Source organism: Monodelphis domestica, chromosome 6 (genome assembly GCF_027887165.1).
Source record: "Monodelphis domestica isolate mMonDom1 chromosome 6, mMonDom1.pri, whole genome shotgun sequence".
In the NCBI taxonomy this organism is placed as follows: domain Eukaryota; kingdom Metazoa; phylum Chordata; class Mammalia; order Didelphimorphia; family Didelphidae; genus Monodelphis; species Monodelphis domestica.
Window position 1 is genome coordinate 46,349,301 of NC_077232.1, and position 17,103 is coordinate 46,366,403.

Genomic DNA, 17,103 nt, shown 5'->3' on the forward strand with positions numbered 1-17,103 from the left:
TAAAAGATGAAAAAAAAAATTAAATACCAAAATGAAACTTGGGATATTTGAACTTCTGACTTTTTCGTGACCTATCCTCCTACCTTAGACTGTAAGCCCTTTGAGAGGAAAGACTTCTTTTTTCTTATTTGTATTCTCATCACTCAGCATAATGCTTTGCCTATAGTGCATTTGACTTACTCATAGCCAAATGATTATTGAGTAGAATGGAACTGAATTACATTAGGATTGGCTTTGTTCTTGGGGTCATTGATCTGAAACCAGAAGACCTTAGATTAGAAGTCATCTAGTTCTACTGTCTTATTTTACAAATGAAACTGAGGCCCAAAGAGGTTAGTGATATGCCCAAGGACACTTGGGAAGTAAGTTGACAAAGCTGGTATTCAAACTACAATCCTTTTACACCCAATATACTGCTTTTTCCACTGCAAAATGTTACCTGTTTTTATAATAAGCCTGCCTGAGCTTCTGTTTGATGAATTTCAGGGCATAGAATGTGTGGTCCATTCTTGGCTTTGATATTACAGCAAAATTATTGGAGGGTTGGTTCATAGGTTACTGCACTGTACCCAGCTGGAATTTTCACAGTGTCAAATTCAATCTTTTCTTGGTTAAAAAAAAGATATGGTTTCATTGGTGTTTCAAATAAAGGTAGATACATTTAAATCTGTGGAATCAGGAGAAGACTGAAAAACTCTTCAAGTTTCTATGACAGTCCAGACCAGGAAACCTTAGACAACTGTGGGCATAAGTCCTATGGGAAAACATGGAAAATGGCTCCTTTAAAGTGTTAGATTTATTATGGTTGGACTTAATATTTAATTTGTGGTCGCCAGGGATTTAATTTCTAAATCCCAAAATGAATTACTAAAATAAAATGGAATTTGTGGTAGTTTATTTTTTACAATAGAGGTAAGATATTTAGGAAGAGAGAAGAGAGAGAGAGAGAGAGAGAGAGAGAGAGAGAGAGAGAGAGAGAGAGAGAGAGAGAGAGAGCGCTCCTGTTTCCTCTGAACCAGTTAGAAATTCTAAGGCACCAGTTAGGGGAAAGGAGTCTCAAGACAATGGGCCTTTCTCAGAGGTTCACTCCTCCAGAAAGTACAAGGAACTAAGTCAGCCTTTATACTCACAATAGTAACTGTCTAAAAGGAAAGCAGTCTGAGGTCTCCTGCAAGAGCTCCTCCAGGATTCCAGTTCCACAGCTAGGTGTCTTCACTCCAAGTCTGAGTGTCTGTCTTCCAGTCTCTCCTCAAGTGTCTGTCTTCCCTCCAGCTCAGAGTGACTCTCTTCACTCCAAGCCAGAGAGAGTCTCTTCCAGTCCAAGCCTGAGAGACTGATGGATAAATAATCATCTGTTTCCACTCTTTAAAGACCTTTTTCTCTTATGTCACCTCCCTTAAATTTTACATCTGCCAATCACAGCAGACACTCCTCTCCCAGAAGGCCCACTCTTTCACTCCTGGGTCACAGACCTTCTACTCAATGTATGAAATGGGTGTTCACACCTTTTGTAGTTAGATCAAAACTTTTTGTAGGGTTTACACTTTGGGGGATTGAATCTAAAAATAGACAGGGAATTACAATTTAATCTTCACAATAAAGGAAGAGCTAAGTACCTTCATTGCTATAATCAGGAAAGAGCCAAATCAAATCTTCACAAAGGCTAGGCTGTAGGATTTTTCTTGTATTCTAAGCCTGGCAAAGTCCTGGCATAGAGAAGATGCTAAATTCTTATCTACTGAATTATATTAAGTTGTGTTGAGTTTTTTTTTCCTCACTCTTATTTTGTTGGGGCTCTATACTATTCAGAATTTCCTGTCTGTTGGACATCATATTCACCAAAGCAGAACTTTTAGCAAGAGAATTGTATTTTTCTGGGTTCCCTCTCAGGATTTTACAAAGAATAATCGCGGTAAGAAGGTGGAAGGCTTCCTTTAGTACTTACCCTAAATTAGTGGTAGAATTGTTCCAGATTTAAGCCGGATATCCAAGTGGCAGTGATATCTGTGTGCATCCAAAGTACTGTCATAAAGTTCATAATGTTCTTTTCTTATAGTCTTCCCAGATAATCTTACCCCTTTGCACTGAATTTGTAGCCCACATGTTCACACTTAAATGTCCTGGTTTGAAGGAAGCTAATATAAATGGGTCTTCTACAAGAGACAACTCTTCCCAAAGAAGAGAAAAAGAAATGCAGACTGGAGGGGATGTACAAGTCAAAAACTCTGAAAATATGAAACATTCTTCTGTTGGCCTGATGCCATTTGCATTATTTTCCCCAAAGGACGCCATGGTTTAATGGATGGGGCTTTAACCTACCCAGAGGTCAGTCTTTGCTGGACAAGTGGAACCTCATCCCAGAGGGAATTGACATACTAATGACACATGGCCCTCCTCTTGGTAAGTGAAGCAAGGGGCATCATTTTATTGTGGTGGATGTTTTCTGTTCAGGCAGGATGAATAATGCTTTCAGGGATATAATCATTTTCCTCTAACTAAAAAGTAAAAAAAAAGTGAATATGGGGGGAGTTAAGGGGGAACAAAAGCAATGTCTTCAAAGAAGCCCAGTATGATAATTAAACTTAGCAGTTCTGCCGGGCTTCCAGGTGTTCTTGAAATTAAATTTTTTGATTTATTGGAGTCAAGGAAAATCAAATGAGTATATAGCACCACAGTCTTTTGAGTGAGATAATTTATTTTAAGAACAGTATTCACCTCATGAGGGAAGGAGGGGGAAGCACCTCATGAAGGTTTTTGAATGACCATGAAATGACTGGTGCTTTTATTCAGAGTTCATTTCCCCTTTCATCAGCTATTGAAACAGGGTCTGAGTCTTTAAAGTTTAACATTTGAGCTTGTTCTTTGGGTAGAAAGTGTTTCCTCACTCTGCTAAGACACCCACACACTAAAATTAAGTAAAACTAAAAGTGCCCAATGGCGAGTTATAATTAAAAGTGACTTATAGGTGTTAAATTTGGAGATTCTGGGTCTTATTGACTGTTAAGAACAACCACAGAGAAACCCTGGTGATTTTTCATTTTGTGGATACAGAAAATATTATTTTCCTTTTGTGGTCAATTCTTTTTCCAACTAATAAATTCACAAATGTATATTTGTTATTATTACTATATTATATTAAATGCTTACTGTGCTCAGGACACTCTGTCAAGTATTAGATATACAGAGAAAAGAAAAATAGTCTCGCTCCCCTCAGAGAGGTGATATAAGATAAATAAGGAATAGAAGTAAGATATGATGGAGTAGAGGTGACCCTAGGCTCTCAAAGGCTATGCCAATGGAACATAATAACATAAACTCTTGGCACATCCTACAAAGCATGAAAAAGTTTGAGTACAACCCAAGGAGTATAATCTGAGTCATCCAACGATCAGATTTCAAAGAGGGTCATTACCAGATTTGAACAGAGGGTGCTTAATATTTTGAGTCAAAGCCACTCTCAAAGTCTCTAACACCATACTAGAGAAGAGTTGAAATCTACCTCAGTGGAACAAAAGCCATGGATGCTTGAAATATTGAAGTGTAAGCATGGCTCATTGTCACAATTAATTGCTGATTGGCCACAACCATATCATCTTCCATTTGGGAGCACGCATGGAAGATATATAATGCAGGACTGACATACTTCACTCCATAATGCTTCTGGATGTTCTCAAAAACTACCAAACTGGTATGTATCCAGATTATGCACATTCATTTTAGTATTGCCAAAGTCATCCATAATTAAAGAGACCAGTTTAGGTTGGGAGATGGTCATCATACAAACCCAAGAGGAACCTCACAGAATCATAGATGGAGAGATAGAAGACCAACAAGCCACACCCCTTCATTTTATAGATGGGGAAACTCTGGCATGGAATATTTGTGTTTTGTCTAAGGTCGCAGCTGATCAATACCCAAGGAGGTTTTTTAATCTAAGTCCTCTTGATTCCTAGACCAATTCCTTTTCTGGTGTACCATTTGCTATTTTGAGCTATCTGTGTCTCTGTTATCTGCCCTTTGCAAAGAAAAAATTTTTAAATGCAATATTCAGAAACAACTTCCCGTAGAAGCCATTTGCTGCCATTTCTTGATCCTGCTCAAAGATGAAAAGAAACATTTGTTGTTATTTCCCAAATGGAAGTTGGGAAGTTGGAATCAGGAAGACCTAGGTTAAAATCCTGCCTTAGACACTAGCTGTGTGACCCTGGGAAAATCAGTTCATTTCTCTGGAGTTTCATTTCTTCATATGTAAAATAAATAGTTTGGATAAGATGGCCTTTAAGGCCCCTTTCACTTCAGGTAGGGGCAAGGGTGCCAGACACAAAGGGGGCTCTTAAAAATTCGGGTCCTAGAAGAAAAGAGCCTGACTTATTGAAAATCTCCAAAATTTCCCCACTGGATTGGGGAGTTGCATTCAAACGTGTTTGGGGTTGCTTAGGGACTATAATAGTTTCACTGCAAACTTGGACAAATCCTTCAGCCTGGAGTGAAAGCAAATTGTGGTGACAGATGTTTAAATTCTAGGCTTCCAAGCAAAACTTTGCAAAGACCCTTCCCCCATCAGGTTTACCTCCACCCCCCCTCCACACACACACTGGGCTTCCCAGAGACTCCCCCATCTCTCTGTTACTCTAAGGCAGCAGGAGAACTCCTTAATAGCCCTTCCTGACCCTCCCTTGGTAGGAGACTAGAGGGAGATTTTTGATCAGAGGTTAAGGTCATCCAAATGCTACCGGAGAAGCCAGAGGGCATAGCTTGGTATGAGAAAGCTTCCAAAGAAAAGGAGGGGTGGCCCTTAAAATAAAGCACGCAGTTGGTGTTTCAGAATGACTTGGTAGGCACATTTTGCACATGTTGCTAATTGTGCTCATGGAGGGAAACTAGAAATAACCTTTTTCAAAGCAGCTTTAAATTCTCCACGTCTGGCTAGGAATGGCTGTGGCCAAGTCCACCCCACCTTCTCACACACCCAGCAATAGAAGGGACTGCCCTTCCTTTGATCATTTTCTACGAAAAGTGATTTTAAACAACCCAACAATGAAAGAATCTGCCTACCATTTTTGGTGGTGGGTACTTTTTCCCATCTCAAAGAGCTCGCCTTTGGATCAATGCAGAGCACCCAGCTTTCCATGTTTACTCGATGGTCTTCCTGGGATGTTTCTCCCCTTCCCTCATCCCTATCCCACATACCCATTAATTATGATCTATCTTTGACCATTTTTTGCACAGAGTGGAACTCCATTTTTTTCTCCAGTTTTTAACCAAGCTACGTGGTCAAGTTGATTGTCAGTCCCTGTCCAAAGCTACCTTGATTTAGGTCTCTATAGGGTTTTTTTTTTAAAATAGAAATAATATAATGGTGCTACAAACAGATTTGTGCTAAAGCTTCCTGAACCCACTGCTCTTCCCAGCCTCCTCCTTCTGTGCACAGCCCCCACCCTGCTCTGATCCCTACAGATTCCATTTCAGACTGAAACCATCCTGACAGCCAACTTTTGTGATAATTGATGTCAGTTTTTTATGGATTTTCTGCATTAAGTGTGGAACTAAGTGGCTTTTACTTTAAAAGTAGTCAATTAGCCCCAGCTTGCTGGATGCTGTTATGGGTCATGTTGTTACCTATCACTGGTGATCAGCCTGGGGAGGTAAGCTAGCGTTGGTCACTGGAAATCACTCTGAGCCAAGAGTTGAATTGTCTAGAGAGAGACCCAGGTATGTGGAGGCCAGTGGATAATGTGGACTTTCCCAGCCCTGCTTAACCTGCTCATCTTGGAAATCAGCTTGCTCTTTGGGCAGAGGAGGCATTAAGGGAAGTCATAAGGAGAGAGGTAGAGAAATGAAAGAAAGGGGAAGAGAAACAAGCACAGATTCAGACACAAAAGAACAGAAGGGGGTGGGGGACAAGAGCACTGCCAGGAATAAATGTCACCAAGTTTCAGCTCACGAAAAGGAATGGAAACCCAGTAGTTGAATAAATCAAATCCTATACGGGAAAAAAATGTTAATTAAGAGGAGAAAAAAAAAGAAACCAAAAAAAAGACTCTAAAGAAGACAAAGCGATGAGTGAAAAGTTTCTTAAAAGGCATTGTAAGCTTTAATGGAGAGGTTAGGATTACAGATAATGTAATAAACCTTCAGTGAGTTATGGCTTCCTGAAAGTCTAAATGAAACCTTACCTGAAGAGAGAAAATTAAGAGTATTGATTTCATTTTGCCCTCAGGTTTTCGAGACTGGGTCCCCAAGGAGCTTCAGCGAGTTGGCTGCGTTGAACTGTTAAACACGGTGCAGAGACGAGTACGGCCCAAGCTCCATGTTTTTGGTGGAATTCATGAAGGTATGAAGTGGGAGAAGGGAAATTGACAGCCGGCGGAAACCCTGGCTCGGGAAATTGATCTGGTGTGATCTGGGTGCTGTATGGACAGGGCTTTTTGCAGAGAGATGCTGAGAGACCCATTTAGGGCTTCCCCAAAATGTCCAAAATGTCAAGGACTATTAGCTCTGAGTCAGCCTAAGCAGAGTAATCAATTCCTTACCCAAATGGGAGCCAGATCGGGTGACTTTTCCTCTGCCTCTCAAGGTTAGCTGGAAGAAAATTCCTAAGACTTGAATGCCTCCCAGATACTTTCTCCAAAGGCCCAAGGTTCCAAGCTGGAAGAGACTGCGGTGGCTTCTTGGTCTAGCACCCCTGTTTTGCAGACGACGATGCCGAGACCCAGAGAGACAATATTTTTTTTTAATATCACATTCTTGGTAGCAAGCAACAAAGTCAAGATTTGAGCCTGTAGCCTCTGGCTATGAAGCCAGCAGTCAGGCAACCGTACCCGTTGTTTTATTTATCCCATTTTGCTTAAATCAGGAGCAACAATATTCATCTCGCTGCACACTCTCCTTAAAAGTGTTGACATGTTAGTAGTGAATCGTTCTAACTGTCTTTCTGGCTCGTAATCAGGGTCCATCTGGCTGTTTGTAAAAATGCAAAGGCCCCAAGTGAGCAGGGCTCAGTGTATGAACCTCAGATTTCCAGAGCTCAAAGGGATCTCAACGATCATTTAGTCCAGCCCCTTCGTTTTACAGATGAGGATACTGAGGTCCAGAGGACTAGGGGACTTGCCCAAAGTTATACATATAATAATAATAATTCTATCAGGGATAGAATATGAACTGAAGTCTTTTAACCTCAAAACCAAGGTAAAGACCATTGTATTACTCTATCTCCTTTGTTAAAAAAAAAAAAAGGTAGAGCCTAAAAAAGAGAAGAGAGAGGGGAAAAGATGGTAGATAAATACAACAAATATAATTATGAGTCAGTTCTAAAATGATTTATCTTGGGAGGACAGGGAAAGAACATGAATCTTGTAACCATGGAAAAATATTCTAAATTAATTAATTAAATGAAATTTTCCAAAACTTAAAAAAATAAAGTATGAAAGAAAACTAAAATAAAATAAAAAATGAAATGATTTATCATTTCTCACTTGCCTATCCAATTTTTACTCCCCAGAAAGTAAAATAAAAATGAAAACATTATTTTTCTTTTATTAAACACCTGACTAATTTTCTTCTGTAATTTGTTTCATGCTAGAGACTTATGTTTCCTAACAGTTTGTTTATAGCATTTGTAACTCAGTGGAATCAAAAATTCCTCAAGTGGTTTTCAGTTAACCAGCATTTATTAAATTCCTATCATGGGCCTGGAACTATGTGAAACACTGAAGATACAATGAAAGGGAAGGGGGGAGTTCTGTTCTCAAGAAGGTCATAGTGTAATCTTTGTAAAAATGTATCATGAGGTTTCTTTGCCTTGGCTTTTCTCCCTTGGGGAGATCCCCCCCCCCCACTCAGCGGTACAGTAGGGGATCACCTGTATTACCAGATACTGCACTGATGGGTCCCCAGGCCCTCCCTGGACGGTGGGATCTGTTTTCCAGGAGGCTGGTTAGCTTTTTCCCACCACAGCTCCAGAGTTATTTTGTATGCTCCCAGAAGAGCAGAGATAGCCAGGGTCATGTGCCAGAAAAATAAGGCAAAAAAAGGGAAAAAATTAAAAAAAATAAGAGCCACAAAGTTTGCTTTGCCAGGCTCACAAACCCAGAGGCTTCCTGGTTAGGTGGTAATAAAGAACATATTGAAAATCCCCCCACAGAGCCAAGAGAAAATTCAGATTGCTCTAAGAGCAGGAGCCAGCTGAGCAGGTTAGAAAGCAGAGGTGAGAGTGGGGGGCCCCCAACCTGCCCTGTCTTTGGTGTCTGCTCTCTCAGAGAAGGAGGAGAAGGCTTTTAGGTATGATTAACAAGAGAGACTAGAGAGGAAATTCTATAGCCACATTTTAAACTCATTTCTAAGCAAGGTTTCTGGGGGAAATGGCTATGATTTTGAGAGCAGGTTTTTTGTTTGTTTTGTCGTGTTTTGTTTTTTTTAAACCATGCACTATGCCTTTTTTCCCCCCTCTTAATTTTTTTTAATTGCCTTTGGCTCATTCAGGCAAAGAAGAGGGGGAATTCCATTAAATCCCCCAACAGGAAAGTTACTTAAAAGGAGAAGATCATATTCAGATAAAGTTGTCTCTTTTTTTATTCCTTTAAGACAGCTGAAGAGGGCAGAAGGAGGGCAAATACCAAACATCTCGATGGAGAGCGATAACGAGACTTTATGACCTCAGAACTAAACACTGCACATGTAAATGCTTTCCTTACTCCCCCTAGAGATTTTTCCATTGACCCTCATTAAGCCCTCTGTAGGTTCATAGACTTGAGTTTTCAGCAAGAAAACACACATACACACGTACAGAGCCTCCTCACCTACCTTTTCAAGGTTTCCCCAAATCCTACCATCTTCTTCACGTAAGATTTTTTTCCACCAAACCATTTCCTAATGTCCCTAAATCCCCAAGTCATAATGACATATTTGAATATCTTATTTTATTAATTTCATTAAAAAGATTAATTGAATCTTAGTAGCAGAAGAGCAAATATCTCTTAGGAAGGGGAACCGCATTGTCTCAAACTTGGGATTTCTGTGCATTATCCACAGTCGGATGAAAACACACACACGTACACACTCACACACTGAAAGTGATTTTATTAGCCTCTTTCTATAGGTCACAGTAATCACTTAAATAGCACACAGGAGACAGCCAAAATAAAAACATGCCAAGACAATTCTTAGCCTTTTGTTTATCTTCATTCTTTTTTTAAAAATTAATTCATTTGTTTTTATCTTCATTGCTGCACAAAGTAGAAGGCCAATGAGGCTGTGGAAATTTAGAATTTAAAATTTAGAATCTATAGGGACCTAAAAGTCATCTAGTAAAACTCCTTCATTTTCAGATAGGGAAATGGAGATGCAGAGGAACGAGGATCTAGATTCAAATCTAAAATCCCACTCATTATACCTGTATGGCCTTGGTGAAGTCTGCGTCTCTTGTTTCCTTATCTGAAAATGAAAGAGTTTTACTAGATGACTTTTAGGTCCCTATAGACTCTAATTTTTAAATTTTTATTTAATAATTTTAATTTTTAATTTTTATTTATTTATTTATTTTTTTTATTTAAAACAAGGCACAGGGAATTTTATGTTCCCATGCTAAGTAGCCAAGGAACTACAGCCTGTCCTCATGTCCTAAATTGTCAGGAGCAAAAAAAAAAAATCCATTTAATTTTTTTTTACAAGGATACCACACACACACACACACACACACACACACACACACACACACACACACACACACACACTGCATTTTGTTTTGTTTTGTTTTGAACTCTTGCCTTCTATCTTAGAATCAATACAGTGTATTGGTTTCAAGACAGAAGACAGATAAGAACTAGGCAATGGGAATTAAGTGACTTACCCAGGGCTCCACGGGACAAATTTGAACCCATGATCTTCTCTCTCTCTAGGTCTAGCTCTCAATCTACTGAGCCATCCCATCCATTGCTTTTTTCTTTCATAATTTTTCTTTTTATTATTTATTTATATTTATTATCTTATTAAAAATATTAATTATTTAATCATACAAAACCTACTTCCCTATTGGTCATTGTTACAAGAGCAGACTCATGTGGAACCAAAACCCTAAAATAAAACCAGAATTCACTGATGACTCCAACATTCTTTCTCTGGAGGTGGACAGCATTGCTTTTTTTAAGAGAAGAAATAGATGGCAGCTTTTGGAAGCTGTTAAGCCGTCAGCCCACCACCCACCAGTATGGAGATCTTTGACTGTGGTCGTCTTACAGAAGTTGCATTGAGGTCGCCGCCATTTATGTCTATTAACAGTCAGCATGAACTACTCTCCCCACAGGTTACGGCATCATGACAGACGGTTACACGACGTACATCAACGCCTCAACGTGTACAGTCAGCTTTCAGCCAACCAATCCTCCCATTATATTTGACCTTCCAAACCCTCAAGGATCATGAAGCACTCTAAATGCCCCAGTTGGAGCGAAGGAAGGAAGGTCGATAAACTGCCATTTTTCTAATTCTAAACTTACATTCTCTTACATGTTTCTTTCCAAATTCTGTGAGTTTTTTGTAAAATTGCTGGTAAAAAAAAACAAAAACAAAAAAACGACGCTAGAGGTTGTGCTTTTTTTTTCCTCTTTCTTTTCTTTCTTTCTTACTTTTTTTTTTGGAAATGCGGCATCCATTTAAAATTGATAAAGCATTGTGGATTTGTAAAATGACTCCTGTTTTCTCAATGACCATGCCATTGTAAATCATTAGTGTTCTCCAAAGGACAGCCAAGCTTTCTTTTAAGAAATGAGAAATGTTATTTTATATGATATAAGCTGGAAGAAGAAAAAAAAAAGACAGAGGCAGTGTTGTTTCATTTTTTTTGTTGTTTTTTGTTTTTTTTTTTATAAAATCACCCAGATTTGCACAACTGTTGAGTACTGTTTGATTTTTATTTTGTGATGTCCTTTGTTTGTAAGTGTGGCCCCGATGTATAGCAGACTTCTGGACAGAAGCTGACTTTGAAGGGTCATCTCTGCACGTGCCCTCCTCCCCATCGTAACACGAGTTACATCAAGGGGATGGAACGAGCCTCATTGCCTGATGTCTCTGGCCTCTTTCAAAGGGCATTTTAGTTAGCAGCATTGGTGTTTGTGATGATATGCTTTCTTATTATTTTGGTTAATTTTTTAAATTATTTTAGCTTTAAGAATATGGGGATAAAATCCACAAAGAACATTTGTTTCATGCAGCAAAAAAAAAAGAAAAAAAGAAAAAAACATGTAAGTGCAGACTTCTTTTAAATATGAATTTATATATATATAAGTATTTTTTGTGCATTTATAACTAAGCTAGGAATTTAATATTGCCAGCATAACAGCTACCGAGTTATGCTGCCCGGCACCTCTAAACTACGAAAGATGGAACACATTTCCCAGCAGTGCTCAAAGCCTCGATGAGCTTGTGTTAAATCTAGGTGCAGTTTCCGACATGTATAGAATCAAATGGATGCAATGGAGCCGATCTAAAATAAGGCTTAGTTGTCCTTTATATTTAAATATTCTTGAATTGTCTCCTTATTTTCTCTCTTTCCCCCCCTTATTTTGCACTGTGTGTAAATGCAATCTTGCTAGCACAAAATATTGTCGCAGATAGGTATTTCTGTTCTTACACTATAAATGCTATTGGGCTTTATTCCATTTTATGTTTATCTTGTTAATGAATTTAGGAAAGCAGTTGTTTCTTTAAATTTATTGTGATATTCTATATCTAGCGGCCTTTATATGCAAATAAAAATTGCAAGATTTTTAAATAGTCGCTGTTTGAGGGTTTTGGTGGGGATTTTAGGGATTTGGCAGGGGGGTGTGGGGAGGATGCAGAATTTGTATGCAGCATCAGTTTTCCCTTTCAGGAGAATTAGAATAAGTGACTTTTTTTCCCTAATTTTCCATAAATTTTTATTACCCACCATTCCTGGCTGGCAAGTAGGTCGATAAAGCACTCAGTGGACTTTTTCCATCATTTCACCATCTATCTTGCCACAGATTTCAGGGGGGAAAGATTTCATCTATGGAGATTATAATTCAGTGTGAACATAGTTGATGTTCACCGAAGACTCAGTATATCCAGAATATTGTACCCTATATATGAATGGAAATCATGCTGGAGGAAGATGCCAGTCCAGAGCAAAGACTGGGGGACAGGGTTACATAATAATCTTTTTTCCCTCTAATTTGTTTCAAAAGTGTATAGATTAGCCCGTCTTTTATAGTACTTACCCACTAAAGTCTTGTTAAAATAAAATAAATGATGCCATGTCAGTAAAATAATTTAAAATACATGCATAAATAATTTTCTTTAGAAAGAACTAAAAGAAATAACATGAGACTGAATTTATATGTTTTCACTGAATTTATAATGTATATTTTATCTAAATTCAGTGTATCTGCATATATACTATATTTTTACTAAATTTATATAGTATATATACTAAATTTATTTATAGTTATATTTATATACTAAATTTATATACAGTATATGTACTAAATTTATTTTTATGTTATATATGTAAATAAATCCAGGCTCATGCTATTTCTTATGTGTATATACACTGAATTTAGAGTTATAGATTATATATAAAATCCATTTCATGCAATTTATTCTATATGTGGAAATATGCACATATGTGTATATGTACATGGGTGTATACATATGTGTGTATGCCACAACTGTATGTGTAAGTATGTATAAGTAGAGTCTGGGAAAGGAGTAAGACAGCAGGTTTAACATGACAATTGGATGTAGGAGCTATACATAAATCTAAAAATAAATGTCTTTTTTAGAAACGTGAAATAATGTTGCATGATGGGACATGTTCATGGGGCAATGGTGATCTCCCTGTATAGAGCTCTGGAGATGCTAGAAGGGGCACGATCAAGTAAAATTAGGCATTTAATAAAATTGTTTTCCATTTTGTGGGTAAGATATGAAGGTATGCAAGACAAATTTGGGTTAAAAATGATATCTGACGTTTACATTGCTTTATCATTGCTAAAGTACTTTATGTATATTATATTATATGAACAAGCCTGTGAGAGTAAGTATTCTGGGTATTATTACCTGCATGATCCTCATTTTATAGATGAGAATATTGAGGAAGAGAAAGCTTAGTAAATAAGTAAGTAAGACCTATGGTCATATCTATAGTAAATGGAAAGTGGGATTCCAGTACAAGGTCTTCCTATCTCCAAGAACAAGACTCCATCCATGACAAGATGTTGCCTCTTAGAAGGTAATTGACTTACCTAATAAATAAACATTCATTCATTCAGCCATTATTTATTAAGTTCCGAGTGTATTCAGTGTACCCTACTGAAGCAAGGTCTTTTTGCTTCATCGTGTGTGTATATGTGTGTGATGGGGAAAGTGTGATGAGCAAAAATAAAAGTTGGGTATAGGAATGCCTCGAACAAGAAAAGAAAAGAGAAGACATAGATGAGAGGCAATATGGCGGCCTTACTTGGTTTGGTTCCTTGTTCCATCACTTACCAGCTTTGACACTGGATCATCAGTTCAGAGTTGGAGGGACCATACAGGTCAACGAGTCCAATCCCTTCATTCTATAGGGAAGGAAATGGGCCTATAGAGGTTAAATCACTTGGCCAAAGTCATGTGGGTGATGACAGAGCTGCAGTTTGATTCCAGGTCCTTGGATTTGACATCTAAGTCTCTTTTCATTGTTCCATAGATTTCGTTATTCTGGGGCTCAATTTCTTCATCTGTCAAATGGGAATGATAATAATAGGTGCAATGCCAGGTTTCTAAAGTTACAGTGAGGAAAAAAGCTATATAAATGTTGGCATTTTATTATGTTGAGAATGGATATACCCATTGATACAGCTAGGTGGCTCAGTAGATAGAGAGTACCAAGCCTGGAGTCAGAAAGACCCGAGTTCAATTTTGTCCTCGGACACTTTCTATGTGACTCAGGGAAGGTACTTAACCTCTGCTTTATTTAACCTCAGTTTCCTCATCTGTAAAATTAAGATAACATATAGCACTTTTCTCCCAGGCTTGTTATGAGATAATATTTGCAAAGTACTTAGCGTAGAGCCTGACACCCAGTAGATGTCGTATAAACACTAAATATTGTCATCGGAGCAGCTAAACAATGTAGAGATAATGTAGGCTCTGGAGTCTGGAGAACTCAAGTTAAAATTCAGCTTCAGACACTCCAATCCCTTAACTTCATTTGCCTTCGTTCCCTTACCTGTGAAATGAATTGGAGAAGGAAATGGCAAACCACTCCAGTATCTTTCCCAACAAAACCCTAAATGGATTCATAAAGAATTAGACATGACTGTATAACGTCATTATTATCCTCATCATTGATGTTGTTTTTATCATCCTCACGATTGTCACCATCACCATCATCATCATCAACATCATCATCATCGTTATTATTATCATTTTTCACCCCAGAGAGAGAGCACTAAAAATATTTTGAAATGATATCATCCATCACAGCATCATACTAGCAGTAGAAGGAAGACAGAAGATCCATCATGGAACCCAACGGCTACCAGCAACAGCATCTCATCTGGACCATCTCCAACAAGCGCTTCTTTAGCCTCCACTTCCACATTTTCAATGATGGAGACCCAACTAACTCTCCAGGAAGCCCCCTCCAGTTTTCTGCATGGAAGTGTTTCTATATATCAGAAGGAAATTGTTTTCTGTCTAGTGTCCACCCATTGCTATTTCCTTCTTTCCACTGGGAACAAGCCAAGTCAAGGCGATCCCCCTCAACCTTACATATACATGAAGACAATCAAGTTTCTTCTTGTGACTAAATTGCCCAGTTTCTCCCAACGATCCACATTGAGGATGCTCCTTAGGCCATTTATCATCTGGTTACCCTTCTCTGAAAATGTTCAGAATACTTACAATTAGGTGGCCCAATGGATTAGAAGGAAGCAAGCATTCATGCAGTCTAATATGCTAAACACTTTTTCAAATATGTCATCTGATCCTCATAACAACTCTGGGGAGACAGCAACTATTATTGCTCTAATTTTATAGTTGGGGAAACTGAGGCAAATAGAGCTTAAGTGACTTGCCTAGGGTCACACAGAGGTTGGATTTGGACTCGGGTCTTCCTGTCTCCAGATACAATACTCTACCCATTCCACCATATAGTCGCCTGGGATAAAGGGTAGGACTTGGAGTCAGGAAGACCCAAATTTAAATCCTGCTTCAACTTTACTAGTTGTCATTTGACATTTCTCAGCTGTCACTTTCCTCATCTATAAAAATGAGGATAATAATAGCACCTACCTCCCAAGGTAGCTGAGGATCAAGTGAGATAATATTAGTAAAGAACCGTGCAACCCTTAAAGTTCTATGTGCATATTTTTATTATTATTAGGTTTATTATTGTTTAGGTTATTATATATAATATATATATATATTATATTATTATTTAGGTTATTTATTAGGTTTCATTTTTATTCGTGTTCTCCCCAAAATATAGTCCACGTATTTGAGTATAATACTCAAAATATTCTCTACTGAAGGCAAAGTTCAGTACAATTTTATCTACCTTGTTTTGGAGACTGTATTTCAAGTAGCAGAAAAATATGAGTTTAAGACTCACCTCCGACACAAACTGGCTGTGTCAGCATAGCCAAGTCATTTAGCTTCTCATGTGACTTCTCAATTCTAGACAACTCTCTAAAATTGTAATTTGCAGAGAATGGGCCAACCTGCAATGACAGAAGGCATTCCCTCCCTGGGAGCTCCCTATACTTATAAAAAAAAAAAAGCCTAGGTCCAGTTTAAAAAATAAATGAACAAATAAATAAACACAAGAATTATGTTGAATTTGTCCCCTGAAATCCCCAGATAGTATTCTCCCTGTTGTTATTAATCAACAGTTCTGCCATCTCATATTTGGACAGTTTAATTTTATTGAGCCAATTATAAAAATCAACATTCATCCCAATTAGATTTCATTTTATTCCATTCAAGTTATCTTTCTAGTCTGTTGAGATCTTTTTGGGTCCTGACATTTTTGGATCCTCCCAGCTTGCTGCCATATGTAAATTGGATAAATGTGCCATCTGCGCCTCCTTCCAAGTCATCAGTAAAAACGTTGAGCAGCACAGTACCAAAGACAGATTCCTGGAACACTCCACTGGAGACTTCCCTCCAAGTTTCCATAAATCGCTGCTCTGGTCATTCAACCAGTTCTGCGTTCCCATCACTCGAGTGTCACCTAGCCCCGGTCACTCCTTCTTGCCTGCACGGGAATCACAGAAGAGACTCCATCTAACGCCGTGCTGAAATCTGTGTTTTGTCTTTGGCAGCCTTTTGGTCCATTAACCCCATAAAAAGAAATGGTTAGTTGTGATAGGTTTTCGGCAAACACAGGATAATAATCATTCAACATCATCGCTTCCTTTTCTAAATGTTCCTAAGCTATCCTTTTAATAATATTTCTGGAAATTTGTCAGGAAACTAAATCCAGACTAATGGGCAATCGCTGGAAGATTCCTTATTCCTCTCCATTTTTGTGATATTTCTTCCATTCACATTCCCCCACCAACACCCCCCAAATCACCAGCAGAGGCTCATTATGAAAAGCCGCTCACCCCTGGGTGTATAGTTCCTCTGAGTGGAATTTATTACAGACAGAAAAATGTTGTCTTGTTATTATTGTCTTGCTTATTTAAGGTTATGGCTCTCTGTTGACCATTTGTGAACTCATCTGAAAATTAGTCAGACTTAATAAACCCAGTAAATAGGTGCTGAGTATTTCTGCCTTCTCTCCATTATTGGGTTTGAGTTTGGAAGTGAAACGGTGTCTTTGGGGCAGAAAACTCCTAGTGAGAACATGCCAATGATGACGATCCTCATATTCTCGTCAGCTCTCAATTTTACTTTTCTTTTTTTTTATCTTTATTTTATTCCAATAACAAATTTACACATAAGTTTTCCAAAGTTGTGAACTTGTTGTATACTTGTTAACTGTGTGATCTTGGACAAGTCACTTAACAGAACCTCATTTTTCCTCATATTTACTACTATAAGCAATATGTGTCTTGGACAGGGAAATATGCATTTTACAATAATAGACGTACAACCTAT

General features: G+C 38.2%; 1 protein-coding gene across 1 annotated transcript; it reads left to right on the plus strand.

The window, feature by feature from the left end:
• Positions 1 to 1,916: 1,916 nt before the first annotated feature.
• LOC130453560 (metallophosphoesterase MPPED2) lies at positions 1,917 to 11,767 on the plus strand. The gene is made up of 3 exons (XM_056801989.1): positions 1,917 to 2,400; positions 6,221 to 6,334; positions 10,301 to 11,767. Exons 1-3 carry the CDS (start codon positions 2,379 to 2,381, stop codon positions 10,417 to 10,419), a joined length of 255 nt encoding a protein of 84 aa, XP_056657967.1. The 5' UTR covers positions 1,917 to 2,378; the 3' UTR covers positions 10,420 to 11,767.
• Positions 11,768 to 17,103: the final 5,336 nt, after the last annotated feature.